Here is a 27,961-nt window from a genome sequence, read left to right on the forward strand (position 1 = left end):
TAATCCCTGTGTCTGCCACTCCAGCGTGCCTCCCAGCGCAAAGCATCTCAGGAGGAGTGTGCTGTTAATGCATGCCCATGCACAATAACAGCCACCAAGTGCTAATTCTGGACATGGTGGGTGTGTGTCTTTTGTGCTTTTTGGATTATGGTAATTGTACAGCTTCTATATAGCTTTGTTTTATCTGGGGCTAATTAGAAGTTATGCATAATGACTATAGCTTTATCTTTCAAATATACCCTTTTCATGCATAACGAATTTTAAATGTTTCAATTCACTTTCATGACTCCTGTGTACATTCTAACTTTTTTTTTTTTCCCTTATTGGTAAATGTATTAATTTGTGATTGGCGAGCACTAGAAAAACAAAACATGATTGATTACATGATTCTTAGACTGCTCTTATGCACATACAATTACATTACATTAAGTTCTTTAATCATTTGTCATGAAATGTTTTGCCATGAGTTAGTTTTTATGTTTTATGATGTATTTCTTAATACATCTGTCTTTGTTCTCCTCATACCTGTCAATCTAGCTGACTTTGTCTCGGACACACACATCATCAGTTCTGTAGCCCCGGATGACCCCTCTGCCCTTGACCCATTGTTGACCTGTCTGAGTGAGAATTTCTTAATACTAAACGAGGACAAGACAGAAGTTCTCATAGTTGGTTCAAATGATCAAGGTTCTTTATTATTTGTCTCCCGAGGAAGACATTTGTCTTAGACAAAGGGCCCGCATGCAAGCGTAGCCCTTATGCCCATGTCGCCCATGTCTTAGACAAAGGGCCCGCATGCAAGCGTAGCCCTTATGCCCATGTCGCCCATGTCTTAGACAAAGGGCCTGCATGCAAGCCTAGCCCTTATGCCCATGTCGCCCATGTCTTAGACAAAGGGCCCGCATGCAAGCCTAGCCCTTATGCCCATGTCGCCCATGTCTTAGACAAAGGGCCTGCATGCAAGCCTAGCCCTTATGCCCATGTCGCCCATGTCTTAGACAAAGGGCCTGCATGCAAGCCTAGCCCTTATGCCCATGTCGCCCATGTCTTAGACAAAGGGCCCGCATGCAAGCCTAGCCCTTATGCCCATGTCGCCCATGTCTTAGACAAAGGGCCCGCATGCAAGCGTAGCCCTTATGCCCATGTCGCCCATGTCTTAGACAAAGGGCCCGCATGCAAGCCTAGCCCTTATGCCCATGTCGCCCATGTCTTAGACAAAGGGCCCGCATGCAAGCCTAGCCCTTATGCCCATGTCGCCCATGTCTTAGACAAAGGGCCCGCATGCAAGCGTAGCCCTTATGCCCATGTCGCCCATGTCTTAGACAAAGGGCCCGCATGCAAGCCTAGCCCTTATGCCCATGTCGCCGCAGAGCAGCGTCAATCAGAAAGCATCAATTAGAAACATACTAACTTGACTGTAGGAAATAACTCAGTAAGGAACCTGAGGATTATTATTATTTCAATGCGCATATTAATCAGGTTACCAAGACCGCGTTCTTTCATCTTAGAAACATTGCACGTATTGGAACATATCTATATCTATATTGGACGATGCAAAAACTGGTTCACGCTTTTGTTTTCTATCGTATCGATTATTGCAATGCACTATTCTCTGGCTTGCCAAAGAAAACAACTGACAGGCTTCAACTTCAACAGAATGCAGCAGCTAGATTGCTAGAATGTTAACTAGAACTAAGATGAGAGAACACATTACCCCAGTATTAGCCTCACTACATTGGCTTCCAGTAGTTTTTAGGATTGCTTTTAAATTTCTTTTACTGGTTTATAAAGCTCTAAATGGTCTTGCACCCTCTTACCTCCTCGACTGTCTACCTAGGTATGTCCCAGGCCGCCCCCTCAGGTCCTCCACTGCTGGCCTGCTTGAGGTGCCTAAAGACTAAAAGACACGGTGAGGCACCTATCTGCTTCTATGGGCCAACAGCCTGGAATAAACTCCCATTACAGCTTAGACAGGCACCCTCCGTAGCCATATTCAAAGCACAGCTCAAGACCCACCTCTTTACTCTTGCTTTTTGTTCTTACTGCCTTGCCTGTTTTACTGCTGTTTTTTTTATCTTTGCTATTGCTTTATGCTCATTTCTATTGTTTTTTATTGTCTTAAGGCCACTATGTTTTTGCTTGCTTAATTGTTACTTTACGTTTGTGTTTTTTCTTCTTTTGCATTTTATGACATGAAAGGTGCTATATATATCAATACAGTTTATTAAGCTTAGAAAAAACAAAATTTAGGAACCACTGAAGGGGCTGTCATTGAATATTTTGATAACATACCTCTTCAGAATAGAATGCTGTGTTTCAGTGTATCCCGCTGGGGTACACTCCATGCAGCCACAGAAACACACACACACACACACACACACACACACACACACACACACACACACACACACACACACACACACACACTATGTATACACAACAATTTCTGTGACGGCAGGGATGGTGACCAGAAATGCACCCACGATTTGTTGCATTTAGTTTATTTCCACATCCTTTTTTCCCTATTATGTTTTTGTCTCGCTTTGTTGTTTATTCATAGATTTTTAACCACTGGTGATAAATCAAATGCACACTCAACCACTTTATGCCCTATTTCATAGTTTGTTGTACAGCAGTGTTTTACATTGAAAGTAGACAAATCCACAAGTACACGACGTGTCACAATGGTGATGCATGGCTAGCTTTGTGAGCTTTCACAATTTTTGACAATAATATTTATGAAATGTTTCGCCATTCATTGACAAATGGTGAGGTCAGGTTGAAAGTGGTTGAACTGTAGCCTGGCTAATAAGCCAGAGCGAATCAGCCGTTGGGGAAAAAAAATTGCCTGCCGGCGGATTACGGTCTGGAGAGGCTCAATTGTACGCCCATTTCCTACACCAGAGAACTGGTGTGGCCAATCGGGACACGGTATGCAATATGGGCGGGCTTTGGTACAGTGACGTTCAATGCTTGAGACCTTTGACTGACAGTAGCTCTGACCAATTGCGTCAAGGAGAAAATATTTGAACCTGCCCCCCGGGAAACAAGATCCATACACAGCATCTCCAGACTCAAATACCACACGACAGTGTGATTTGAGTCTGGCTTATTAGCCAGGCTAGTTGAACTGTGCCTCATTTTATTCAAACCCTGTCGAATGTACAGCATGCCTGCTTTGTGAATAAAACAGAGTGACTGCTTCTTTTGTCTTTACTATTTTATTAATAAACACAAACTGATGGCACGTACAAAGCAAACTCAAGTCAATTTATGGTCAAATTAAGTGGAAACTAAAGAACAGTGCAAATGGTGAACCCCCCCCCCCCAAAAAAAAAAGGCAATGGAGAAAGAAATGACAGTCCCACGATGACATGCCGCAGCTATTACTCCTGTAAATAATGAAAAGGAAAAAAATGAATTAGCTGCAGCAACAATACATCACTTTCATAAAGATATGAAACTTAATCAGAACATTTATTTTAACATTATTCTATGTGTAGGAAAGACTCACCTCCTTTGTTCTATGCACCAAATAGTGTGATCTCAAGTTGTTCTGACAGTTGGAATACGCCATGCCAAGCCCCGTTCCTAAGCCAAATGAAATCGGCCATGTGTGTCCTGTGAATGATAGAAGCACAGAATTTCAATGATAGAAGCACAGAATTTCAACTCCCCCCTGTCCGGTGTAAAGGAGCAACTTGGACACTCGGGCATGAAGGAAGCATGAGTTCAAGTCCGTTGCTCTCCCCATGTCCCCCATATATGGGGACTAGGTTGGCGGAGGGTGTGTAGAGCCCAGGATCACATTAGATAATTGACACAGGGGTAAAAAATGGGTTACAAAATCGTGGGATAAAGAATTATTTAAAAAAAGAAGCACAGAATTTAATTTAATTCCACGCTCATTAATACAAAGAAACACTTCATAACCTAAAACAAACAAAACAAACGTGGTGCTGCCATGCTCTTTTCACTCCCTCATTTTGATTCCTTAATACAATCATCTGATTGTATAGCCTGATACAATCCTTCCTGATACAATCCTTTGATTGTATAGCCCAGTGGTTCCCAAACGTTTTCATGTCAAGGACCCCCAAATCAACATTTATTAGGCCACGGACCCCCCATTTGAAAACATATGCCAGTGACCCCGATAAGGGAGGATTTTTACGAAACATATTAATTTCAAGGACCTCCAGTTTCACACGCATTAAGCTACGGACCCCCAATTTAATGGCATTTCTATCTCTGGTACCCGAATTTATATTGTAAAACCACTGTTTTATTTAACTCTGAGACAGGTCCATTTGGTTCCATTTGTACACTCTCAGAGTTACAGACCCATAAGGGTCCATTTGGTTACAAACTATCATTTAGCTGGGTCCCCCCTGGAACTCCCTCAAGTACCCCTGGGGGTCCCCGGACCCCACTTTGGGAACCACTGGTATAGCCTACAGTAGTACAGCCCTGTGTTATCAGTAACTAAAGTAAGCAGGCAAAATGATCCATGATTAAACCCACTGAAAGGTCATTGTATACATTTGACAATGTAGCTTAACCCATTTTGATTTTGACCTGAGATCAGATTCTAAAAATGTCTTCTACATCCTGACAGTTTTCTGAAAAAGCTATGTTTCTATGTCAGTCGTTCTTCGATTTTTCAAAAATAGCAGACCTACGAGCTCGTAGCGCGCCACTTGGTGGCGCGCTATGAGCTTGTAGATCTGCTATTTTTCAATAGCTAAAGCATAACATAATGCTAACACCAAAAGGGGTTCCCGCCCAAAATGGCTTAAAGCTGCATTCTGTTAGCCTGGGGGCCGTGGGAGTGTCTGTGGCTCAGGAGGTAGAGCAGGTCGTCCGATGTTACGTGGGTCGGCGGTTCGAATCCTGGCTCCTAGTCCTGTGTCCACATCTCGAAGTGTCCTTGGGTAAGACACTGAACCCCCCATTGCCTCCAGTGGTTGCCACGATTGATGTGTGAATGTGGGAAGTGAGGACGCTGGTGTTGACTGTTTGCCGCCACTTCACCTCCCAATATGTGTAGGCCGGCACCTACTGTGCCGGCCTACCTCATACCATGGTCTACTACATTTGTCAATGCAACCACTGCAAGATGTGCTAGTTATACTGTATATAATTACTAACATACAGACAAACAGATTTGTTAAAATAGCATTTTATTCATTAAAATGAGTTCCGGATTTCAGCTTTAATTCCTGTACAAAACCTGGAGCTAGACTCTCAAGCCAGCCAATTCCACAATCTCTGATTGCAAAAAAGAGTTTGCAACTAACTACACCTCCTGAAAATTGTTGTCCGTTTATCATTTCCGTTAAAATATATTTTTCATTTTAATTTCTGCTAAGCAGCAAACTATAGAGACTTAGTACAAATTGTGCAAATGTAATGGAAGTGGGGGGAGGCGGGAATTTGCGTACTCCTGTCTCTTCAGTTGCACAGACTGTTTGGTGCGTACTCCTGTCTCTTCAGTTGCACAGACTGTTTGGTGCGTACTCCTGTCTCTTCAGTTGCACAGACTGTTTGGTACGTACTCCTGTCTCTTCAGTTGCACAGACTGTTTGGTACGTACTCCTGTCTCTTCAGTTGCACAGACTGTTTGGTACGTACTCCTGTCTCTTCAGTTGCACAGACTGTTTGGTACGTACTCCTGTCTCTTCAGTTGCACAGACTGTTTGGTACGTACTCCTGTCTCTTCAGTTGCACAGACTGTTTGGTGCGTACTCCTGTCTCTTCAGTTGCACAGACTGTTTGGTGCGTACTCCTGTCTCTTCAGTTGCACAGACTGTTTGGTGCGTACTCCTGTCTCTTCAGTTACACAGACTGTTTGGTGCGTACTCCTGTCTCTTCAGTTGCACAGACTGTTTGGTGCGTACTCCTGTCTCTTCAGTTGCACAGACTGTTTGGTGCGTACTCCTGTCTCTTCAGTTACACAGACTGTTTGGTGCGTACTCCTGTCTCTTCAGTTACACAGACTGTTTGGTGCGTACTCCTGTCTCTTCAGTTGCACAGACTGTTTGGTGCGTACTCCTGTCTCTTCAGTTACACAGACTGTTTGGTGCGTACTCCTGTCTCTTCAGTTACACAGACTGTTTGGTGCGTACTCCTGTCTCTTCAGTTGCACAGACTGTTTGGTGCGTACTCCTGTCTCTTCAGTTGCACAGACTGTTTGGTACGTACTCCTGTCTCTTCAGTTGCACAGACTGTTTGGTACGTACTCCTGTCTCTTCAGTTGCACAGACTGTTTGGCGGAAGCATTTGTAAATTGTGTGAGTCAACAGTTTGGCTCAAGAGACTACCTTGGGGCTAATTTAATGTTTAACAAGGCATGCAACATGAAATGCTTTGAAACTATACTCACGTTTGAAAAACACCACTGAAAACACAACACCTAGCCCCAGGCCAGCACCTACAGAAGAAAGAAGAGTATTAGGGGTGCAACCGTTTTTCATTTTAATACACTATAACCAAAATAATCAAAGAATAATCAATTCATAATTGATCCCTCTTTTGGGCATGTCAAACACTTTCAAAGTAAATCTAAAATAGTAAGAATAGGTCATTTACAAGCTTCAAAGCGTCACACCGCACTATACGCTTGTAGATCTGCTTTTACACTATTCTTGCACGAGAAAGATAAAGCAGCCTATAAAATAAAGCTGTAGGTTTACCGATTGATATATAAAACATATATTTTTTAAACACGCTAGAGTCTATTTGATTAATCGAAAAAGTAATTGATAGATTAATCACTATGAAAATAATCGAGAGATGTAGAGGGTAAATATACCCTCTACATTTCACATGCACTAAAAAGCGATCTTGAGTAACCAGACAGCAGTATAATTTTTTAACTATGTTAAGTACCAAAGACAGACACATGAATAGATGTATTGAAAACAGATTGCATTCAAACCACACCAGAGGTGGCTTGAGAAATCTGATTCCAATGCTTCTAACCGTTTTACAGATTAATTGATATTTTGACATCTTTGTTGGTCATTTATCCCTTTGTAACTCAGAGTGTACAATGTAACCAAATGGACCCAGTTACATGTATAACTACAGTGTAGTTACAACTGTAACTGGCTCTATTTGGTTACAGTTAACTCTGAGTGTATACAGTTATTACAGTTATTATTATTACTACAGTTATTATTAAATTAATACTCAGGATTTCACCCTGTTGGAATCTGATTACTCAGTCAAGACACATTTTAATGTGTGCAGCCAGGCTATAGGACAGGTAGAACAGTAGGCAATCACCAGTACTCGTTTACTCAAAATACTTGTTGAATATTGGTCGGTACAAGAAAGCTAATTGCTTCCCCCTAACTTTTAATTTAACTACTTTAATTATAAGATCCAAAAGACTAAAAAGCATCCATAACACAAGTCTGTGTCTTAAATGATAGACTCATATTTTAACTGGAAGTGGAAGCATATATTATTTATTCATTTTCAGCTTGAACTATGAATTGTTTTTGTTAGTTTTTTCGTATTAAGTGTAGCCTACCATATGGAACAAACTTACGTCTGTCTTGTCCATTTTAAGGTGAATTTAGGACAACACATGTTGACCTGTACCTGCATAATATTGAAATCAACATTTCTAAATAGCAGGTTAAAGATCGAAGCAACATATATTTTTTTAAATCATTATTTTCCTCACTATTGAGGGGGAAAATACACGTTGAATATATACCTACATTGTTAAAGATGTATATCGTTTATAACGTTACATGAATATAAATAAATTGAAGTGTCCTTATCTAAACCTTTGGCTAAATATAGTTAGCCTCCTCCTCTTATAGTGAGTCAATGACATGATCTGTGAGCTAACGTTAGCTGTCAGATTAGACTGGCTCTTTTTTCATGCGGTTTTAGTTAGCCGACTATTTACCGATTTTGACGGCACAGTCTGCGAGGCACCGGTCCCATTTCTTCCCCAGCTCTTTTTCAGACATGTTTTAATGTTGTTCTTGTGGCTGTGGTTGTGGAATGGATGCTACGAAATGTCACACATACACCGCGGCAGCTCAAATGAACTTGAAACGCGAGCACTGGAAAGTGTTTTCACTTCGTCGTACGAAGGTGTCACGTGTCGAAAATAGCAGAGCTACAAGCTCAGAGTGTGTCGCGGCCGCCACATGTTGTGAACCTGTAGATTTGCTCTTTTCGGCACCGGGTGAAGTCTCGCGATATCTGTTGCTTTGTTGGACACGATAGATGTCGCCATCTAGCGACACTGACACAGCTGTGAGGGCTCAGGCAGGGCCCATAACTATATATTATGCTCAGGGCTTGACCCTTTTAATTTGCAAATAATAGTAACTATTAGCATTCTAGAGCATTATACAACCCATGCATAATAAAGGACAAAGAAAACGTATGGCATTGATAGTAGAGGGTGTGTGGTACATCAAATCATATCAACACTGAATACAATTTTTGTTTTAACTTTTATTTGACACAAATCAATCTACTGCCATGAAGTCACTACAGCACATTTACCTTAAAAAAAATCAGATTTCCTGAGATGATACACAACTTGCAATTACATACAGTGTCAAATTGCTTGATGTTTACGAGACAAAAGGATTGACCATTTTAAATTGTGATTTGTACAACCTAAGTAAAAATGTGACAATGTGATAATCTCAGAAGATATTTGATTACCCTGCATCCCAAATCTGAAATCTAGAAAAATTGTATTACTATGTGCACACACCAAAGGACGTCAAAGGATTGGAAAATGTTAATGAATTCTACAAACAGATTTTGACAAAACGTATCAAAAACATATCAGACAATCACATACAAATAATCCATTGTCACTCTACAGTACACCAGGCAAGTGAGATGGGCAAGCTTGTGAAATAGCCAGGAGTCATATTAGCACAGGAGTGATTGATTATAAGGCTTGTATTCAAGATAGCACATCCATCCTCCAAAGAAAAACGGTGCAGGCTCAGAATTAAGGTATCATCACTGGACTGACTCCTACTGAACAGCAGAGATGATTATGAGCATTTTGTAACCATTTAAAAAAAAGCATGTGGTCAGCAGAGGGACACTAAAGAGGTAGAAACTATGTCCTTAAAAGCAAACGTGTTTTTCTTTGGCTAAAATAAAATAAAAAATCACCCTTTACCAATGCCACTAACACTTTCCTATTTGAGGGTCCTTTCCTCCCGTCTGTGCCATAGGCCTCACTCACACCTTTGCATCTAGCATACAACATTGTTGGATGCTAGATGTAAACAAAGGGTTTGTTTACATCTTGCCCCAATGCATTTCCAATGGAAGTCACATGGTTTGACACAACATTTTTGTTGTACGGCTTTCGGCTGTGTTTCGACTGCCCCCCTCCCCCTCATACAACAAAAATGTTGTGTCAAACCATGTGACTACCATTGGAAATGAATTGCGAGTAAACAAGTCTCATGCATCATCAGCTATACATCAATCTGTTGTGCACGTGTGAGTCAGGCCTTACAGTGCTGTAGCTCTTCTCCTTGTAAAATATGTTTTATGGTATAGTGGTAACAATACCATCTCAATGCAAATCTTGAGATGGTATTGTTCAAATTCACTCCAATCTGCACAGACACTCGTGTAGACACAATTTATTTCATTTCTCAAATTAACCCCAAATACTAAATATCTTTGCCAAAAATAGCTCACTACTAAATATCTTTGCCAAAAATAGCTCACAACATGTCCACATGAGATTGTGGATCAGCCATTATTATTTTTCTCCCCAGAGTAGGGGCGCAAGGGTTCATGTGGTTAAACTCAATTCATGAAACATAAGAGTATCTATCACCCCGGTATGCCTGGCTGCAGGTAGATGTTTTTTAACAGTCACAAGCAATATGCTAAAACATATTGCAATGCTGACTGGACTGAATTCCAGCCTACAATGAAGAGTAATGTGATGAACAAAGTTGAAGATGCAGCCACACCCTGTCTGATTGCTCCTCAGGGGTGACCCCAGATACCATTCTAATCACTGGATGGTGAATCCACGGATGGTGATTCCACGGATGGTGATTCCACAGATGGTGATTCTACACTAGATGGCGATTCCACGGATGGCGATTCCACCGACTCTGGTGCTGTCGCTGGTTGGTTGGTTGGTTCTTCCTTCGGTATTTTTACAGAGCTTTTACTGATGGTCAGTAGGTCTCGCAGCTCCTTGTTCTCAATCTGAAACAGTGGTAAAATATGAATTACTTCACTGAAATGTGAACATTTAAGCCCTTAAGCCCTGTCCCCCAACACAACACTGTTCTTACCTCTAGTTGAGCCAGCTTCTGTCTGACAGAACAATAATGCTCATCGTCCACCTGGACAGCTCTTCTCATCACCTGTCCCATCTCACATATCCGCTCCACCTGGCTCTGCACTTCCTAAATGAGAGAGAAGCATTTGATCAAGGAGATGTTGTCAGTTGTCACTCAAAATGTCATCTAAGTTAGAGCACAACCCATACTGGACATTGATTGATCGATTTGTTGATTAATACAGGGGTTCTCAACGTTTTTGGCTGAGGAACCCCGGAAATGCTTTGGCCATGTCTCGTGTGTTGGAACAGCTTAATCTCCCCCACCCCCAACATTCAGAAAACATAATTTTATGATCAGGAGTGAGTCAGGTGTCGAAGACCACAATGGTAAAACTCACCCAAGCTCCACACTCTACCCAACTAAGATATTAACACTAGAAAGGATCCCAGAGAATTGCTAATATTGCTTGGTTTGAATGCTAGAGACATTTAAAATATCGTAAGTTGTCCCTTATCTGTTGCCCTACTTTTAGGAATGACTAAATGATGGTGCAAAATGCACCACATTTGAAGCCCACTTTACCTTGGCATGGTCTTGGTGGAGGCTAAGCACAGGCCCGGTGTCCAATTCCTTCTTTCCCATCATGAGCTGTAGCATCTGCCTACGGTATCGACCCATGATCAGTTCGAGCGCATACTGGTGTTCTTCGAGAGACAGCCATAGTTCTGTGGAGACAGTTACTACTATTTATTTTGTCGGAAGCAGTTCAGGGTTCAGTGTCTTGCTCAAGGACAGGCCCGGAACAACCATGGGATCAAACCAGAGAGGAAGAGAAACTGCAGAAGCAGAAAACCTGCAACACTCCAAATTAGTAGAGTATTCTTATAGGTACAAATGGAAAAAAAATAAAGGAATAACCAGCATGGGATCAAACCAGAACATTCCGGGTCCCAGATAGCTGCTCTACCTCCTAAGGCTAAGCCACTGCACTTTAATAGCCTGGCTAATAACCCAGACTCAAATCACACTGTCGTGTGTTTTTTTTTGCCAACGGCTGATTCAGTCTGGCTTATTAGCCAGGCTAGCACTTTAATAGCGAGCACTATTAAACGAAGTAACGAACAACAACAAATCAATCCATACAGGTACAGAAATCAGAATCAGTTATGTCACTTGCTACAGTAAAGACATACTGTAATTGTGGCAATAAAAAAAAGCCTAAGAGATTAAAGTTTGTAGTTAACCACTTGGGCCCTATTTACTCTGCTGTATGACAAATAAACAACAGAAAAAGAAAATGTTGCCTACTATAATGACATGCCCGAAATAGAGGAGCCAGGTCGAAACTTATTAAAGTGGACAAGTCAAACACGGGGGAGAAACACGTACAGGCCTCTTAAAATGACAAAACACATGAGCATGGTGACGTGCTTTACCTTTATTCTCCTGTTGCAGCTCTTTGATTTGTGTGTTCTCCTGTGTCAGAAGAACATGAGGCTTGTACTTGGTCAGCTCATGAAGCTCAGAGTGTTCCTCCATGTACTGTGGAAACACAGGAGACATTCAGATGACACTAGATCAAATGTGACCCTGGAAACAGTGTAACATCTAACCAATACTCTACCAGACCAGATCTACAAGCTGACAAACAACGCACCACAATCTTGTAGAACAAGGAGTGATCACTCCTTGTCGGCAAGTGATGCCATCATATGATTGAGTATAAATGTAGTTTGTTTAGTTTTGCTTAGCTGACCTAGATGAATTGAACAAGGTGGACCCTCTTGTAAACAAGTGTAATGCTTAATTGGGTCGTCCACTCACAGTTAACAGTCTTTGTATTGAGTTTGTGCTTGAAATGTACTGTAATTCTGCAAACTGTTAATAAATATTTCAATCAATCAATCAAATCTTAAATCTTGCATTTCATTGAAAATGTTATGTTTTAAACATTTTAACAACACAAATCTTGTATGGGGGTCCCTGGCACTAAATATCAGATGGGGGGGGGGTTCTGCTGCTAAATACCTGTAATTTGGGGGCACTTAAAAAATGGAGAACCACAGTATTATGTAATTACACATCCACAGACAGTAAACAGTGTAATTCTTTCTTATGATGAATTCTTATGATGAATTCCTGTTCTGTTCTTTGACTATATAGAAGTGTCTAGTTGTTCGTCTCTAAATGTTTTGATGAATTGAACAAGGTGGACCCTCTTGTAAACAAGTGTAATGCTTAATTGGGTCGTCCACTCACAGTTAAGTCTTTGTATTGAGTTTGTGCTTGAAATGTACTGTAATTCTGCAAACTGTTAATACATATTTCAATCAATCAAAAAATCTGTTACCTTGTCAGGGAGGGCATTGCCCACCTCTCTCATGCCCTGGACTCTCAGGCTGAGCTGTCCAGACTGCTCCACCAGTCCCTCTGCTGCAGTGTCGTGCTCTTTGAGTCTTTCCAGGAGGGTCCGGGCATCGCCCAGGACCTTCTCTAAAGTACACGCCATTATGATTACACTGAATAAAACAGTTTAGCGTAATCTTTCACTAACGATACCTAATAATAAGCTTACATAGAGACCGAGACGAGTCGACAACTAGGCCCAAAGCTTATTTTTTTCTTCTTCTTCGCAACGAATTAAATGCTTGCAAGTCAGGCCTGTGTATGCAACATACCTGTTTGTACATCAAATGTAGTGTAAAGTAAACAGATAATGTACGGTCATGTTATGTTGTGAAGTCCACTAAACTCAACTATGGAGAATTTACAAGATGCCTTGATTGTACGTCACTTCCGCATTTCAGCAAACGGGATGTGTTCAAGAACTTTACACTGACAATCTGACATAATATTAGCTAGTGACAGCTCTGTTTACAAAATGCTGTGCCCCTCCAACTGTATATACTTTCCCCATTTTTTAACTGTTTAAAAATATGTGCACACCTGCTTTGGCAATGTAAACGTATGTTTTCTCATGCCACAGAGACTGCAAAATAGGCTACTAAGAAAACAAATCTCGTCTCTCATGCCTAATTTGTGCTCCGATGTACGACGGTGTCGCGCAGACAATAGCCAATCTACAAGATCACAATGGGTCTCAGATTGCTAGGCGGATTGCCGCGTCGTGATGTTGTAGATCGGCTATGTTTGGCACGTGACTTCCCCCAGGATTCATTGCGCGGGACCATAACAACACAGCGGCTAGTAGTAGAAGTAAATGTAATGGCGCTCTCATTCCTTTTTATACTCTTTGTTCGGTCTCCCCGAGAAGTAGGCTGAGATCTCGCGGTAGTGCCAGTCATTAATCACTACGTAATGTGCCGTGCTGCTTCTAGCGGCGCTGGTGACAGTGCTGAAAGCTGTTGGGGTGAGTTTATTGTTATTTTCATCATTATAAAAGTCACTTTGTGTATATTTCTGGTCGGCATGTGCGACAGTAATTCGAGCGGTGGTTGTCTGTCGACGGGAGTCCGCTGTTTCGCAGTGTAGTGTGTTTTTTTCCTCCGCTCGGGCCTCCTGGGTGGGGGCAGTGCAGCGGCGGTGTTTGTCCTCGTCGCTATTAAATCACACAACACACATAGCGGTGGTTAGCATGTTGGCTATTGGCTTAGCAGCATGCTAACGTTATAGAGGCCTGCTGCTTACTTGTCACAGACGGGACGCTGCTCTCCTTTTGTTATACTATGTGCTTATAGTGCTTTGCAAATGATGCACCGTCCCGTCGCTCGCCGACAAGAACAGATCTACAAGCTGGCTAATAACGAGATGCGTTGTTTGTTCGATTGCAATCTGTTCTCTTCGGTCGGACCGACACAGTCGCGATGGTAGCATTGCAGATTGTTCCATCAAGCCGTGGTCCCAATCACTCCCAAACGCCGACTGTTTGCATTGCATGTCATGTTATATGTGGTATATTTAATATAAAGTCTAATCATGGTCACGCAAACGCATGCCTTCCTGTGTTGACTGTCTTGGCGATAATAGCACTGTATGTGTGTGTGTGTGTGGGGGGGGGGGGGGGGACTCGGGGCTGCGACATGCCGCAAGCCGCAACGTGTTTGTTCAGGCCCCAGAGAGATGAGAAGATGAGAGAACGGTTGTTTTCTAGGAAATCACATGGCATGCAGCGCTGCTCTTGGGTGTCAATGCCGCGGTCGTGTCGACATTAGTGACCTCTCGAATTATGTGACGCCAGAGGGCGCTATTTCAAGGCCAGTTCCTCCTGCACAAAGGGTGAGGGAGGGAGTATGGCCGCACAGAGCAGTTCAACGGGAACTAATGGACTTGTTGTCAACTTGTCACTGGACTGTTTGTGAGGTTTGCTTTGCTTACTGTACTATAGGCGAGTCACGGTCACGGCAGTTAAATAAATCGGGAGTGGTTGATGTCTAGGAATTTCTATACATACTTCTCTAGTTACATATTTCGATGAGTCACCAATGTCGGAGTGACGCCGGTTTGTTATTCAGGCCCAGGTGTGATTAGCCCCAACACCAGCCAACCATGTAATAACGGTTGATTACGAAATGTTTTTGTGTGTACTGGTGCTTGTATTCGAATTTCACAACACCACATAATTGGTACATGCTTGTTCAAATCTGGTAGATATTGGTAGATTTATAAGGCAACCGATGTGTTTAATCAGGAATCTAAACCAGAGCTGGCTTATTTGGTTGACAAAGAAATTATACTTTTTATAGCCTGTTTAGTCGTCGCCACCGTCATTTTTCCTCTGTTCTTAAAAGGCAAAACGACAAAGGTAATAACGGATGTCAGTTGTATATTCAAATGTAATAAGTAACTTTTTTGAGGAAGGCTATTCAGTAATGTTTTGTCAATATTGATCAGGTTGGGCACTGTGGACGGGGTTCACTTGTTTACTACCTTGCATTTTGTCAAGTGTTGCCACATGTCTTGGTTTAATTATTGCCCAGTTAAGATGTAGTTTGGTAACCCGTTAGAAAGTGCTGAAATGACCAATCACTGCTAGTGTTTCAGTGGGAGGAGTGTGTTCTTGGCTGAAAATCTGGTCTAAGAAGGCTGATTTCCATTGTTTATTTGCCAGAAACCTCTAACCCACTGAGCTTGTGATGACAGGTCATGCTTCTGTATGCCTCCAAGGCTATACATGAACTTAAAATAAGAGCTGAAAAGATTACCAAGCCCTAGTTTGAGAATATACTTGGATAAGTATGATATAAACGAAAAGATGCACATGTCTTTGGACATGTGCATCCTTGTCATATATTTTGTGGCATCTGACCTTCAGACTAGTTCAATCAGATTATGCCAACTCAAGTTCTACAAAATTACCAGTCTGAAATACTAAGAATGCAATTTAAATATAAGACACCCTGGGACCTGGGTGTGTGGAAGGGGTGCTCGGAAGTTGGAATGCCATTTTACAACAGTATTTTTGAACCATCCTAGTTTGGGATGGGAGCCATTGCGACACAGCCATAGCAGAATAGGTATCATGTATCTCTGGCCTGGTGGTCAGCCAAGATTGTTTTCATGTTGCTGTATTAAGGTCAACAACACAACACACCCATCTCCTCTGACTTGGTTTGAGATTAGCTGCTGCCTTTCACATAACAAAGCCTAACCTTTTTTAACCTGGACAAGCTGTACAATACCACATTCTGCTAGTGTCACAAAAGGTTACACAACATCAAAAGATGTATCATGATTAAGCAGTGGTCCCGACTCCCTAGTCAGAAACTGTGCCATAAATATCAACATGGTCTGAGTGGGAGGTATGCACAGGGACTTGTTGATCCACACAACCAGCCTGCTGCATCTAGTCAGCTGCCTGGCATTGTGGGCTGTCCAGAGGCAGCTGAGGGAACCCTATTTTTATGCCTGTAAGTCTGAGGGCAAATAATCTAGTCTTAAAGGACCTACACCATGAATTTAAAAATTGTTTTCTTTTTGCCGCCTCCTACGTCTCTTCTATCCCCAAAATGATTTGACCAATCAGGCTTTCTCAACCAGGCTTTCTCAGTATATCTGCCGATTCTTCTCTCTGGGTCTCCCACGGGGCATGGGCATTGGGCACAGAGGTGCTCTGAACCGACATGTGTATCTATCAACCTCTCTCAGAGACGACTCTTTACCATAATATACCATATATATCATATATCAAGTCCTGTGTCTACCAACGGTTGACTTGATTTTTTTTTCTTTTTACACAATCATTATCTAGAATAATGTCGATCCAGTATAGCGAAGCGTCAAACCATGAAATAAACAGCCTTTGTCATTTCGGGCAGAGGGAAACACGGTGGTGGTGGTGGTGGTGCTTTGCGTGGTCTACTCAGACACACAGACTCCCTGAAGAGCAGGCGGTAGTGATGGGAGATTAATCGCCAAACGCAGTTTTTAGATTAATCGGCCTTGGTTCGATTAATCAATCAGACCAATTATGAATCGGTCCGATAATTGGTCTGTCTTTACAGATAAACAAGCCAAAAGTTAACAGCTTGAACAGATTTCAACAGATTTTTATTAAATATAAAGGTATTTAAGTTAAATATGACTTGCCTAAGCCTGCAGTGCAGATACCCTGTTACATGTATTTGTCAGAATGGACAAAATTATTATAATTTTCCAATACAGAATGAGATCATATCGGTAATATCGGTTATCGGCCATAACGGCAATTAATTATACCGGATATCGGCCAAAATCGGCACCACGACAGTATTTAATATAATTATATCAAAGATGTGGGCGCCTGGTCGGGGAGTAGCTTGGATGGATGAGCTTGGGTGGAGATTTTCTTTTTCGGTACGCTAGCCCGTCCTATGCCCAGCTTTGTGTGTACCGTGGAATGTGTTGATTTGATTGGCTGAGCACGGAATGTGGTGTATGATAGAGCACCCTCACTTCACAGTTCACACAAGTGTGATTTTGGCATGCAGAATGGCTAAAATGGTGCCACTTGCCAAATGAGGACAATGTGGTATTTCAGCTTAAAGTCTTGTTTAGGGAGCAGAGAAATTATTTGGACTGGGTATATCTTTGAGTGGTGATTTAGGCTCAAACCTTTAGAAAAACATTTGAGGGACTGCATAGTGCATAAACAATATGATATTAAATGTCATATCTTTTTCAAATGCATGGTGTAAATCCTTAATAAGAAAAATTGTGTTCTGATACTTTCTATGGTCTTTGGTCCACAGTTGACTCCACAGGGCTTTTCCTGTTCTCATGTGACAGAATATGAAGCGTCTTCTCAGTTAGGCTAATGGTACAGTCAGTGTTGCCCACTTGATGGATGCTTAACCCATTTTAGGCGGGAACCCTTTTTGGTGTTAAACATTGTTATAATTTAGCTATTGAAAAATAGCAGATCTACAAGCTCATACCACGCCACCGAGTGGCGCGCTACGAGCTTGTAGGTCTGCTATTTTTTTTAAATCGTGAAAATGTGACGCAAATCTTTGAATATATTCTTTCAGAGCGAACATTTTTAACTCAAATCTTTGCATCTGGAGGGTCCCTGGAACAAACATATATTCAGATTGGGGTCGGCGGCCAATTTCATATAATTCTGGGAGTCCTTGACATGGAATATTGAGCACCACTGACATAGAAACACGGGTTTTTCGAGAAAACTGTCAGGATTTAGACGGCCTTTGTAGAATCGTTCCCAGGTCAAAATGGGTTAATACTAGCTGGACTAGAAACGTGCAGCCATATGACAGGGTGTTCCACTAGTCTATGACAAAGCATTATTTATCAGCCAATGTTGGATGCAAGTGAGAGAATGGAACTGAGACTAAGCAAGGCTTCGTTCCTGATGCCACGCAAAATATAATAATGTCTGATCGATAACGGTCGATAATCGATCAACATTGCTATCATGTTGTTAACTCTAAATCTTTGTCCTACATAATTGCTGTTTTGCATTAGTACAATTTTAGAATTTAAGTATTAAACTAACTTTCTCTATTCTTTCTCAACAGTATGAAGTGAAACAGAACAGAATTTTTGTACCATCCGCAACTGCTTCTTCAAGTTCAGATCACAACGACAAAACTAAAGCCAAACATCCCAAAATAAAGCAAGACGTTGCACCTCTCAAGACAAGGAAAAAAAGGATCACTTCAAGGATTTATCACTTCAAGGATTGAAATAAAAGAAGCAACTAAACGACCAAAGACAAAGACGCCATTTTTGAAACGCGCTGAAGAGAAGCAATCCTACGCCTACGCAAATAACTGAGAAGACAATACCTGATCTGAAACCAGAAGTTTGTGCCTACTCAACAGCTTTGACAAAGCACACGTCCCAACGCTGCTCCTAGCCCCCTCATCCTCACCGCACCACCGAGTCACCCCGGGGTGCGGAGTGGGCTGCTATCCCCCTTCAGTCCCCCAACTGTCTCCCCATCTCTTCCTCTTATCTCCTCCCACTGTCTTCTTCATTTTGTTTCATTTTTCTAAGCAGTGTTATTACACCTGCATTTGCCTTTTTTTTGTGCTAGTCTCCCCCTCTGTTTTCTTTTTCTTTTTCTTTTGCTTTATGCAACCATCTAGAACTTGTGCCAGAAACCTGTAACAACAAAGTGTGTGTTCGCAACTGTGTATGAAGAGATCTACTACAACTGCATGGTTATCAAGAATCCTGACAACTGCAAGTTTCAAGACGCCAATCAAAGGTGGGTTTAAAATCTTATGCCAGGTTGTGAAATTAGATTTAACTGGTTACAGCTCTATTGTGGCAGTTTTTATCTTTTTGATGATTATCACACTTTGACAGATTTAATAGTTTTAAATGCCTATTGTCTACCAATATGCTAACTATCTGTTCAAAATATTCAATCCTACATTGAAGACGCATAATTAGGACCAGGGGCATGTTGGGTGGAATTCATAGGTGTAAATGGCCTATGGGCAGACAGACACTGATGCTCTCACATCTACTCCAAGCTGTGTCCAGGGGGCAGGAGTGCAGATGATGTTTTTCATGACTGAGCACAAATAACATGTCCTCTATGCTTGACTGTGATATGCTGTTCTTGTACTCTACACACAATTACACATTTTATACCATTTATCTATTTTAACATGGCGCTTACTTAAAACTGGCAATTCGATTTGTAGGTTCATCAATGGGGATTTGTGGTTCTAAAATATGTAGAAACAATCCATTGAACATGATGTTGGACTGATGCATTGCATTTCAGTAAATATGTGGTTTGTATCCTCATGCCCAATAAGTGACTCTTGGGAGATCAACTGGGTATTTCTAAGACTGAATTGTCTCTAAAGTCTCATACTCTTGACTTCACCTGTTTCTGGGATGATTTGGCAGCTTGTCCACAACCACTGCCCCACTACACTATCCTGCCATGTTCTCCCCCCTTCCTGAAAAAGCACACAGCTCTTTCCCTGTGATTGTAACACTTGGCACACTGGCTGTCCTGTCTGCCTTACCCGTTATATTTTTGTCCCTCTCTTCACCCTTGCAGACATCCAGCGGTGTAACACTGGTTACATAGAAATATAATCTAAAACTCAAAACAAACCAATTCAAGTTATCAAGTACAACAAGGGCTCAAGTTTGGTCCGAGTTTATGGAAAAATATGGGCAGCCCCTGGAAAGGCTTTGTGGAGTTTACCTTGCCTGCGTCACCACCCACCGCATTCGTTAGCGCTGACCTGAGCAGCACCTCCCCCGTCGGACTCAGCCTGTCACCGTACGGTCGATCCGTAAGTTCCACCTTTCCCACCTCTTTCCTCCGTGACCCCCTCCTCCCCACTCCATCGAGCCCCAATCCACCCACCTTGCCCTGCATCTCTCTGCTATGATTGGCCTAACCTCTTCCATCCCTTCCGGGAACCAAGACTAGCCTCTGCTCGGGTGCAGTTTTGCAGGGTGAATGGCGTTTTTAACAAGGGTCTGGAAACTTGGCATTCCTTGAATAGTCTCCAAATGCCAAATTTTGCCTGTGCCACACAGCTGCCTTTTTAATAAAAAAATTCAGGTAAACCAATTCACTTGAATCTAGAAGAAATTGAGGTGTAAAAATAATCTGAACACATATTGAATTGAGATTAACTTTATTGTGCACTTCACAAGCATGCTGTTGAGCCATTTTAAATTTGACCAGAAATGTTACGTTTTTAGCCTAATGGTTTTTTAGAACAATTAGCTTGGTGAATAATCAAACCCAAATGTGTAGGACTTGGTACTCAGACCTAACAGACACCTGGGTGTGTTACATTGTACTCCATGGAGCTAACAGACCTAAGCATCTGTTGTGTTCAGAATAGCGGTTAGCACAGTATAGGACCTACCAGGAGGCTTCTCTGGGACCCTTCATAACCCATCACCAACTCGCTGTCTACTGTAGATGACCCTATATTTAACCCGTCATTTGCATTTTCCAATCCTCTCCACTTTTTCGTTTTTCGTACTTGACCGTAGTCGATGTTGTTAGCAGTATGTCACTGTGGCCATTTCTCACTTCCTGGCTGCAACAGTTGATCATGTTTTTGTTTTCAGTTCTTTCAATCTTCCTACTATCTCAATCTTGGAATTAATGCATTAGCATCGTCTTCGCTAAGCATTGATTTTTGTTTTTGTTTGATAAACTATTTGTCACCGATTATTGATCATCATAAGTGTGAGCCTACAGGGATTTAAACGCATGATCACTAATCCCTATTCTGGGCGTTTATGGCAGATCTACATGCTCACAACATGACACTTGGGACACGTTCTGACCGTCTGTTGTCGGCTTGTAGATCGGCTATTTTTGGGAAACAGATTTTGTGTAGTGAAAAGGAGGGGCCAAGCAGCGTAGACTCCCGCAGGACAGGATTTAAGCGGTTCAGTATTGGAACTGAAATCCACTGCCTGTGTAGACTACAGTATTGTGGCAGTCTAGGATGGGTAAGATGCAGGTAATGGCAAGAAACCATACAGAATAGAGGTTATGAAAGCGGATTGTTGTTTATGGGAAAACGGGAGTTTAACAGTTTAAGGGCCCCAGACGGAGATCACCGTCAAGTTCACGGTCAGTTGCCCCAGACGGAGATTGATAAACGGGACGGAGATTAATGATATCAAAACCGGTCGCATCGCTCCACAGCCTAGGAGCGCTTGTTGCCCAATCCTCAGTGTTGCACAACAGAGACACGTCATCGAAAATGTTCCCTGCCTGTTTAGCGGACGAAAACGAAAATCTTAAAACGTTCATAACTCGCGATCTAAATCATCCCGTCTAATTATGAAAAAATACGAGACGGGGCTCCGCTGTCCAGTCGCTAGTCGCGATAGATTTATTCTTACCTCCCGTTGTTGTCGATCGACTAGAGTGGTTTGGCTATTGTTAGCTGCTACAGACATTCACAACAACTTCCGGTCCCCCGGAAAAAGTGGTCCGGGCGCTATAAATGATGGGCACATTTTATGAATGGATTAAATAGGTCCGGGCCCTCAAGGTGTTAATTGAAAATCCCCACAATATCCCTACCATGTTGGATTACCACTTTTTGTGTTGGATAGTGTAAGATTCAATTACTTTCGATGCTTGAATAATGCATATTGTATTTGTGCCAAAATGAAATGAGTGAACATTTACCATCGGGTTCTTTTATTATATGCCAAAGATCCACTCTTTTGAAAGTGGTCGCTCTCAACGGCGTGTCAGAGTCCTGCCCCCACTGTCCGAAATGGAGAGAGGCTGTTCTGAACCTCCGGTGGCACGCAAAACGACTGCCCCGGCTCCCTCCACCTCCACTGGGCCAGTGCCCATACCCCGCTCCTCCTCCATGTCATGTCAGCCCCACCCAGGAAGCAAAAAACACAAACGGACTCCCCTGTATCAGAGATCTGTAAGTGGGCATGTTGAATTTGGCCCCCACATTGACTTTTAACAGCCCGGTGTGCAGCTATGATGCCTTAACAGCATGGTTTCACTGTTGTATTGGTGTGCTGTTGAACACCTAGTCGTAGGACCACTGATGTTTATTCTCATTGCTCTCAATGATGGTTTGTAGAAAAGCGTAAACGTTTGTGTTTGCCGTGTAATACTTAACTCATGGAGTGTGTGAAGTGTGCCTAATACTAGCTTTTGCGTCTCATAGGCCTATAAACACCACCGATGACAAAGCTTGATACAAAGTAGCCTAGCGCATGGTTTTGATCCAACTAGAAGGTACACACAGTGTGGTCCTGTTGGCAGCGAATGGTCTGAATCATCATGAAATTCCCTCTAGGCATGGATGGAGGTCTATCCGTGTTTACCTCTATTCACAAATAGTGGTTAGATAGCCCTAGATTTCTCTAATAGACCGTCCCCCCCACCCCCACCCCCACGTGTGCTGTTCCTTGCATGGTATAGTGAAGTAGAGATAGATGGTGTGGAAAGATTAACCTTTTATTTTTATATTTCCTACTTCCATCAGACTTCATTAAACTCCAGCCCCCCACTTTTTTATTTATTTTTCTTCTGTGCTGTGTTCATTTTCCCCATCTCTAAACCACTTTCAAACTGGCATCCCTATTTTGGGCATGTCATTATAGCTGAAAACATTCAGACATTTTCTCAAAAATAGGGAAAATGGCATATCTACATGCTCGGATGAGCTATTTTTTGCTATGTTATGGCATAATAAGGGCTTATGTGCTTAAAAGGCCTTTTTTTTATATAATCGGTACAAAATGAATAACCCTTTCTTGTCCTACCCCTTGCCCAGATGAGTTTTGACCCGGGCATGCTCCACAACAATGGGCATACGGCGTATGCCAACGGCACAGGGCCCAGCATCAGAGAGACGGGCGTGGTGGAGAAGCTGCTCACCTCGTACGGCTTCATTCAGTGCTCGGAGCGGCAGGCGAGACTCTTCTTCCACTGTTCCCAGTACAACGGTAACCTGCAAGAGCTCAAGATAGGAGGTGAGCATTTCTGTATCTGTATCTATTTCTGTATCTAAGAACACATATTCTTTAGCCACATAATCTGTGGGTTGTTTTTGGCCGTTGCGGGACACTGGGTAGGTGTTACTCGCAATGATTCTCTCCCTGTTCGATTTAAAGGGTAAGACCACTTTTTTAGAGGTTTGGGTTGTTTTCTTACCTATTCTTAAACTATTCCATTCCATGAGTTATTTCGCTCCGTTGTGTTTATTAGCAACTTAAGAAATAAAAAATAGGGTCCATTGACTTCCATTGTAACGGATTAACAGCTCTTTTAGCACATAAATGAACGCAACAAAAGCTGATTCTGACAGTTTATGACATCATAAAAACTCATGTAGTTTTATTTTTAATAAAAAATGTCAACTTTGTCTTGTTTTGACTAATTTGTGTAGAAGGAAGATCCGGTAGGTATGCCTATGCCGACCGAATCACTGCTGTAAAAAACGATCTGATTGGACCAAAACTGTACACCACTTCCTTATTGAAAACGACTGATGTAAACAAATTGATTTGATCTCGCCCGCTTGTCACTAAAAACATACACAATGGACGTGTTTGAGGGAGACACTTTAGAAGACACTTTAGAAGAAGTGTGTAAAGTGTCTGTGTCTGGGACTGCTCGTATGCGAGGCTGCAGCTGGGTGCATCTCAAACAGTGTGGAGACTTCTGTTTACAAACGAAACCTCGCAAGACGTCCCCGCGAGAGTTGGGAACGCCGTAGTACTGCTTCAGTCTATCTCCGACTAAAATAGTAACTTTATAAATCTATCTTAAAAGACGAAAATAAAACCGCATGAGTTTTCCTGATTTCATAAACTGTCAGAATCAGCTTTTGTTGCGTTGGTTCATGTGCTAAAAGAGTGACTTTGAGAGCTGTTTCCCCGTTACAATGGAAGTCAATAAGCGACTATTAAATTGCTAATAAACAACACGAAGCAAAATAACTGGAATGGAATAGTTTGCCCATAATAAGGTAAGAAAACAACCCAAACCTCTCAAAGTGGTCTTACCCTTTAACAGTTCGACGGCCGTGAATTGTTTACTCCAGCGTAATACGACATCCCCGCTATTTGTTTTATGTGTCTAAATCGCATCGCATAAATAATAATAAAAAAAAGTCTGCCTCTGCCGCGCAGCAGAGGGAGTTAGCTTTGTGTGCTGATGACGAAACCGAAAATCAAAACTTATGCTGGGCTGCTAGGGCTTCTGGGAAATTGAGCCCAATGCAAGTGGACGGGGGTTTGTTTGGACTACAACTTGCTCTGCACTTTGGTTTCGTTTCGCATTGTCATGGCCGCTGGTGCATCTGATCATAACAAGACGAACGACCATTTTTTACCCGATTTTCAAGGATCAAACGCCCAAATACTTCAGCGTATGCTCCAAAGGTAATAAAACAATCCAGGCAGCGTAGGATATTTGATTAAAAGGCGGGTTCCGCGGGGTATGGAGTCAAACTGTTAAGGAGCCCCAGTTTCAGTTCCATTATTTGTATTTATAGTGCACCCCAAGGGGTTTCTGTGCACTTCACAGCAAGTAATACAACAAACACCGTAGCAAGGAAACGCAGTAAAACACGGTTAAACAATTACCATGCGGTAGTACACAGCTATAGATCATCAAAAAGAAAATATATAACTCATTGAGTTTATTATATTTTGACACTTGCTTTGGCAATGTAAACGTATGTTTTCTCAAGCCAATAAAGCGGCTATACATATTCTATAGACCCCCATTTGATATAATGTACCAGTGGGACCCCAATCTAGAAGCCATGTCAAGAAGTCAGAGCTGTGCTTGTATTGTGTACTAACCTACTGGCCTTGTCTTCTTGTCGTTTTTGTTCTTGTCGTGTCCCACCCTTCAGATGACGTGGAGTTCGAGGTGTCCTCCGACAGGCGCACGGGCAAGCCCATAGCGGTGAAGCTGCTTAAGATAAAGCCAGAGGTACTGCCAGAAGAGCGCATCTCGGGCCAGGTGGGGCCAGACTCGCACGCCTCTCCCTTTACTGTCCTGCATGGTTATATTCATCCAGTTAAGGAATACCATTTTATTTTTGGTTGTCTACTTGTCTTGTCTGTCTGTCATCAGTGAGTGTTTGTCTACTGTTATGTTTTGTGAAATGCATTTTTTGTCAAGCACATTGTAAATTTTATTTGTTTATCCATTGGTTAAAGACAAAAAAAAAACGTTTATGGTGAGCCATAAACTCACCAGTCATCTATTGGCATCTAGTAGTGTAAATCTTTTCACCAGGGTTTACAATGAGCTTGAATGTCCTCGACCTGCATGTTTGGTGTGCAAAGCTGCAAAAGTGTTGTATGTCTAACCATAGTGATCTGATAGTGAGCTGATAGAACTGCAGAGTGAGCTGAAAATCATCTTATGTACTAATTTTGAAGGCTGATTTTTATAAATGAACACACTGCTGGGACAAAATTGATTGGCCACTTTGTTGTACATCGAATAGCGAAAATAGCTGATAGCTGATAGCTAGCAATGCTTTTAGAGCTGCCATTTTGCTAAATGTTCTCTTATATTTGCAGATTGCTCACCTATTCAGACATGATTAGGGACACTAAGTTCACGAGAGAAAGTATAGAAATGCAGTGTACCAACTTGTCACTGTGTAGACATTTGAAAATCAGCCATTTAAGCAGGATATGTGTAATTGCAAGCATACATGGTGAATTGCGTGTTTTTTGAAAGATCTCTCCTGTTTTTAACTGTCCAATGTCTTGTCGTTGCCTCCTCATCACACAGGTTGTCTCAGCGATACCAACTCACCTGGATGGAAAGGCAGCCCCTGGCCAGGTGCCCTCTGGCAGTGTTTGCTATGAGAGAAATGGGGTACGTATCAGATGTCACCCAGAGAGATTCTAGTAAGATCAGTGGCCAGTTAGGGCCCATTATTTAATTTACAGCCGAAGACTGTAGACTGCAATGTGATGTCATTCGAGGTTCGGGCGGGGGGGAACAGTCGTAAAGTCGGCGCTTCGGTGCCACTGAAATTTTCGGACGAGCCAAAATATTTCGGCACTAGAGTGGCATTTCCTCATTCATTCAGCCAAGCTTCGGGTTCATTTTGTTAGCCGTGAAGCCAAGGAAACACCGGTAGTTTAAAAGAGACACAAGCCAACTTGCTTGTGGACAGTGGCCAGGAGGTGAGCTCCGCCGTATAGCTGCCTTGCGTTGTCAGACCTGCTGCTCCTTCTCCTCTCTCACTCGTTTTCAACTTCACAGTAAAACAAATACTGTCTAAAATAATTAACAAACGTATACTAGGCTACACAAACAACATGTTCACGTAAAACGTAAGAAACGAAACGCAAGAGACCTCTGTTCCAAACGCATCGCGTTCTTAACAAGCCACGTTTGAGACACTACTAGCCTCAGAGACCGCAGGCACACACGCACACACACATTGGCATGTTTTGTAACGCAACACAACACCCAGCTGGCTGTAGAAGGACGCACTGCACGAGCACGGGTCAGTCAGATATGTATCCAGTGCAAAGCTCATTTACCGGCCACAAAACATATTCATGTCAAGGACCTCCAATATTTACAATTGACTTGGCGCTAACCGTGAGGGAGTATTAATTGACTTTTATAGAGCCTAACTAAATTCGGACCTCGGACCTTTCCAGAACAGACGTTGTTTTGGGGACTAAATAGTATGAATCGGCCCTCAGTCAGAGACACACATAATGGTTGAAAGGGAGGTTTCACTCTAGTAAAAGAGAGAATAAGTCTGCACACCGTTTTGAAAGCTGCCCAAAAACCTTTATTTACCAAGGTGGGGTAAAAAACACAACGTTTGGGCCACTGTGGCCTTCGTCAGATGACTCTAGTCTCTTGAGAACCACTTTGAGACGATCCACTTAAAGGAGAATTCCATGCTAGAAGGCTTTCTTACCTTTCTTACCTTTCTTTGTAGTTGTTACGTCCCCACCAAAGAGGTCCAGGTGTTTTTTTGTGCAAAAGCTCCTTATTGGCTATTTCCCCTACCATAAGCCCTCAATGAATTGCATTGAATTGAATGGGAATTGAATGGGGCTATGGGGTGTTGTGCTAATTCGCTTAGTTCCATCGAAATAAGTAGTAAAGTGTGCCGCTTGGGATATTATGAAGAGAGGATATATACAAAAAAATAAAACATTTGAGCGATGGAAATAAGCGAATTAGCACAACACCCCATAGCCCCATTCAATTCCCATTCCATTCAATGCAATTCATTTAGGGCTTATGCTAGGGGAAATAGCCAATAAGGAGCTTTTGCACAAAATAACACCTGCACCTCTTTGGTGGGGACGTAACGACTACAAAGAAAGGTAAGAAAGCCTTCTAGCATGGAATTCTCCTTTAAGCCCTATTTATACTATGCAAATCGGACTAATTTCTCGAAAGGAATTTGTACTTTGGCTTGGTTTGCTTACACACATATGATGCGTTTCCAGACATGGTATGTCTGTACGTATGATTGTAACTATTTGGTCTATATGACTTTTAAAGCTCTCCATGGGCTATCTCCCATGTATTGTACATAACTGAACTATTATCCCCCATAGTAAATGTGAGAACACTGAGGTCTTCAGGTAAAGTCCTTCTTAAAGTCCCTAATACAAGACTAAGAACTAAAGGCGATAGAGCTTTTGCGGTTGTAGCCCCTACCCTATGGAATTAATTACCCTTTTCCCTAAGC

At 42.2% G+C, this 27,961-nt stretch overlaps 3 protein-coding genes across 15 annotated transcripts in view; 1 reads left to right on the top strand and 2 right to left on the bottom strand.

Moving 5' to 3' along the window:
• Positions 1 to 3,376: 3,376 nt before the first annotated feature.
• Positions 3,377 to 8,104, bottom strand: micos10 (mitochondrial contact site and cristae organizing system subunit 10). The gene is made up of 4 exons (XM_079489880.1): positions 7,928 to 8,104; positions 6,386 to 6,433; positions 3,515 to 3,621; positions 3,377 to 3,392 (listed from the first exon to the last, which is right to left on the bottom strand). The coding sequence occupies exons 1-4, from the start codon at positions 7,989 to 7,991 to the stop codon at positions 3,387 to 3,389; spliced, it is 225 nt and encodes a 74-aa protein (XP_079346006.1). The 5' UTR covers positions 7,992 to 8,104; the 3' UTR covers positions 3,377 to 3,386.
• Positions 8,105 to 8,467: 363 nt separating this feature from the next.
• Positions 8,468 to 13,309, bottom strand: sike1 (suppressor of IKBKE 1). 2 transcript variants are annotated; one of them, XM_079489844.1, is made up of 6 exons: positions 12,995 to 13,308; positions 12,667 to 12,809; positions 11,753 to 11,858; positions 10,899 to 11,041; positions 10,326 to 10,439; positions 8,468 to 10,236 (listed from the first exon to the last, which is right to left on the bottom strand). In XM_079489844.1, exons 2-6 carry the CDS (start codon positions 12,697 to 12,699, stop codon positions 10,033 to 10,035), a joined length of 600 nt encoding a protein of 199 aa, XP_079345970.1. In that variant the 5' UTR covers positions 12,700 to 12,809; positions 12,995 to 13,308; the 3' UTR covers positions 8,468 to 10,032. The 2 variants fall into 2 exon arrangements, with proteins under 2 accessions (XP_079345970.1, XP_079345969.1); XM_079489843.1 differs by having other exon boundaries at positions 12,667 to 13,309.
• Positions 13,310 to 13,564: 255 nt separating this feature from the next.
• Positions 13,565 to 27,961, top strand: part of csde1 (cold shock domain containing E1, RNA-binding) — a 32,730-nt gene continuing 18,333 nt past the window's right edge. For 4 of the 12 annotated variants that reach the window (XM_079489633.1, XM_079489639.1, XM_079489637.1 and 1 more), the window contains exons 1-6: positions 13,565 to 13,686; positions 18,290 to 18,984; positions 21,944 to 22,168; positions 23,033 to 23,231; positions 25,124 to 25,290; positions 26,020 to 26,106. In XM_079489633.1, coding sequence (XP_079345759.1) covers positions 22,007 to 22,168; positions 23,033 to 23,231; positions 25,124 to 25,290; positions 26,020 to 26,106 — 615 coding nt within the window. In that variant the 5' untranslated portion in view covers positions 13,565 to 13,686; positions 18,290 to 18,984; positions 21,944 to 22,006. Of the gene's footprint in view, positions 13,687 to 18,289; positions 18,985 to 19,797; positions 20,039 to 21,943; positions 22,169 to 23,032; positions 23,232 to 25,123; positions 25,291 to 26,019; positions 26,107 to 27,961 lie in introns of all 12 variants that reach the window. The other 8 variants (XM_079489638.1, XM_079489640.1, XM_079489644.1 and 5 more) reach the window with 4 other exon arrangements.

The sequence above is a fragment of the Electrona antarctica genome (genome assembly GCF_951216825.1).
Source record: "Electrona antarctica genome assembly, chromosome: 2".
Taxonomy (NCBI): Eukaryota; Metazoa; Chordata; class Actinopteri; order Myctophiformes; family Myctophidae; genus Electrona; species Electrona antarctica.

Bases quoted from the DNA above. Each gene is read 5' to 3' on its own strand.
- sike1 (XM_079489843.1), bottom strand. From the start codon at position 12,825: ATGGCGTGTACTTTAGAGAAGGTCCTGGGCGATGCCCGGACCCTCCTG. The intron at 11,859-12,666 runs GTAACAGATTTT...GTGTTTCCACAG, and splicing joins GCAATGCCCTCCCTGACAAG to TACATGGAGGAACACTCTGA. The intron at 11,042-11,752 runs GTAAAGCACGTC...CTGTCTCCACAG, and splicing joins GCTGCAACAGGAGAATAAAG to AACTATGGCTGTCTCTCGAA.
- micos10 (XM_079489880.1), bottom strand. From the start codon at position 7,991: ATGTCTGAAAAAGAGCTGGGGAAGAAATGGGACCGGTGCCTCGCAGAC. The intron at 6,434-7,927 runs GTAAATAGTCGG...TTTCTTCTGTAG, and splicing joins AGACTGTGCCGTCAAAATCG to GTGCTGGCCTGGGGCTAGGT. The intron at 3,622-6,385 runs GTGAGTATAGTT...TATCATTCACAG, and splicing joins TTCAGTGGTGTTTTTCAAAC to GACACACATGGCCGATTTCA.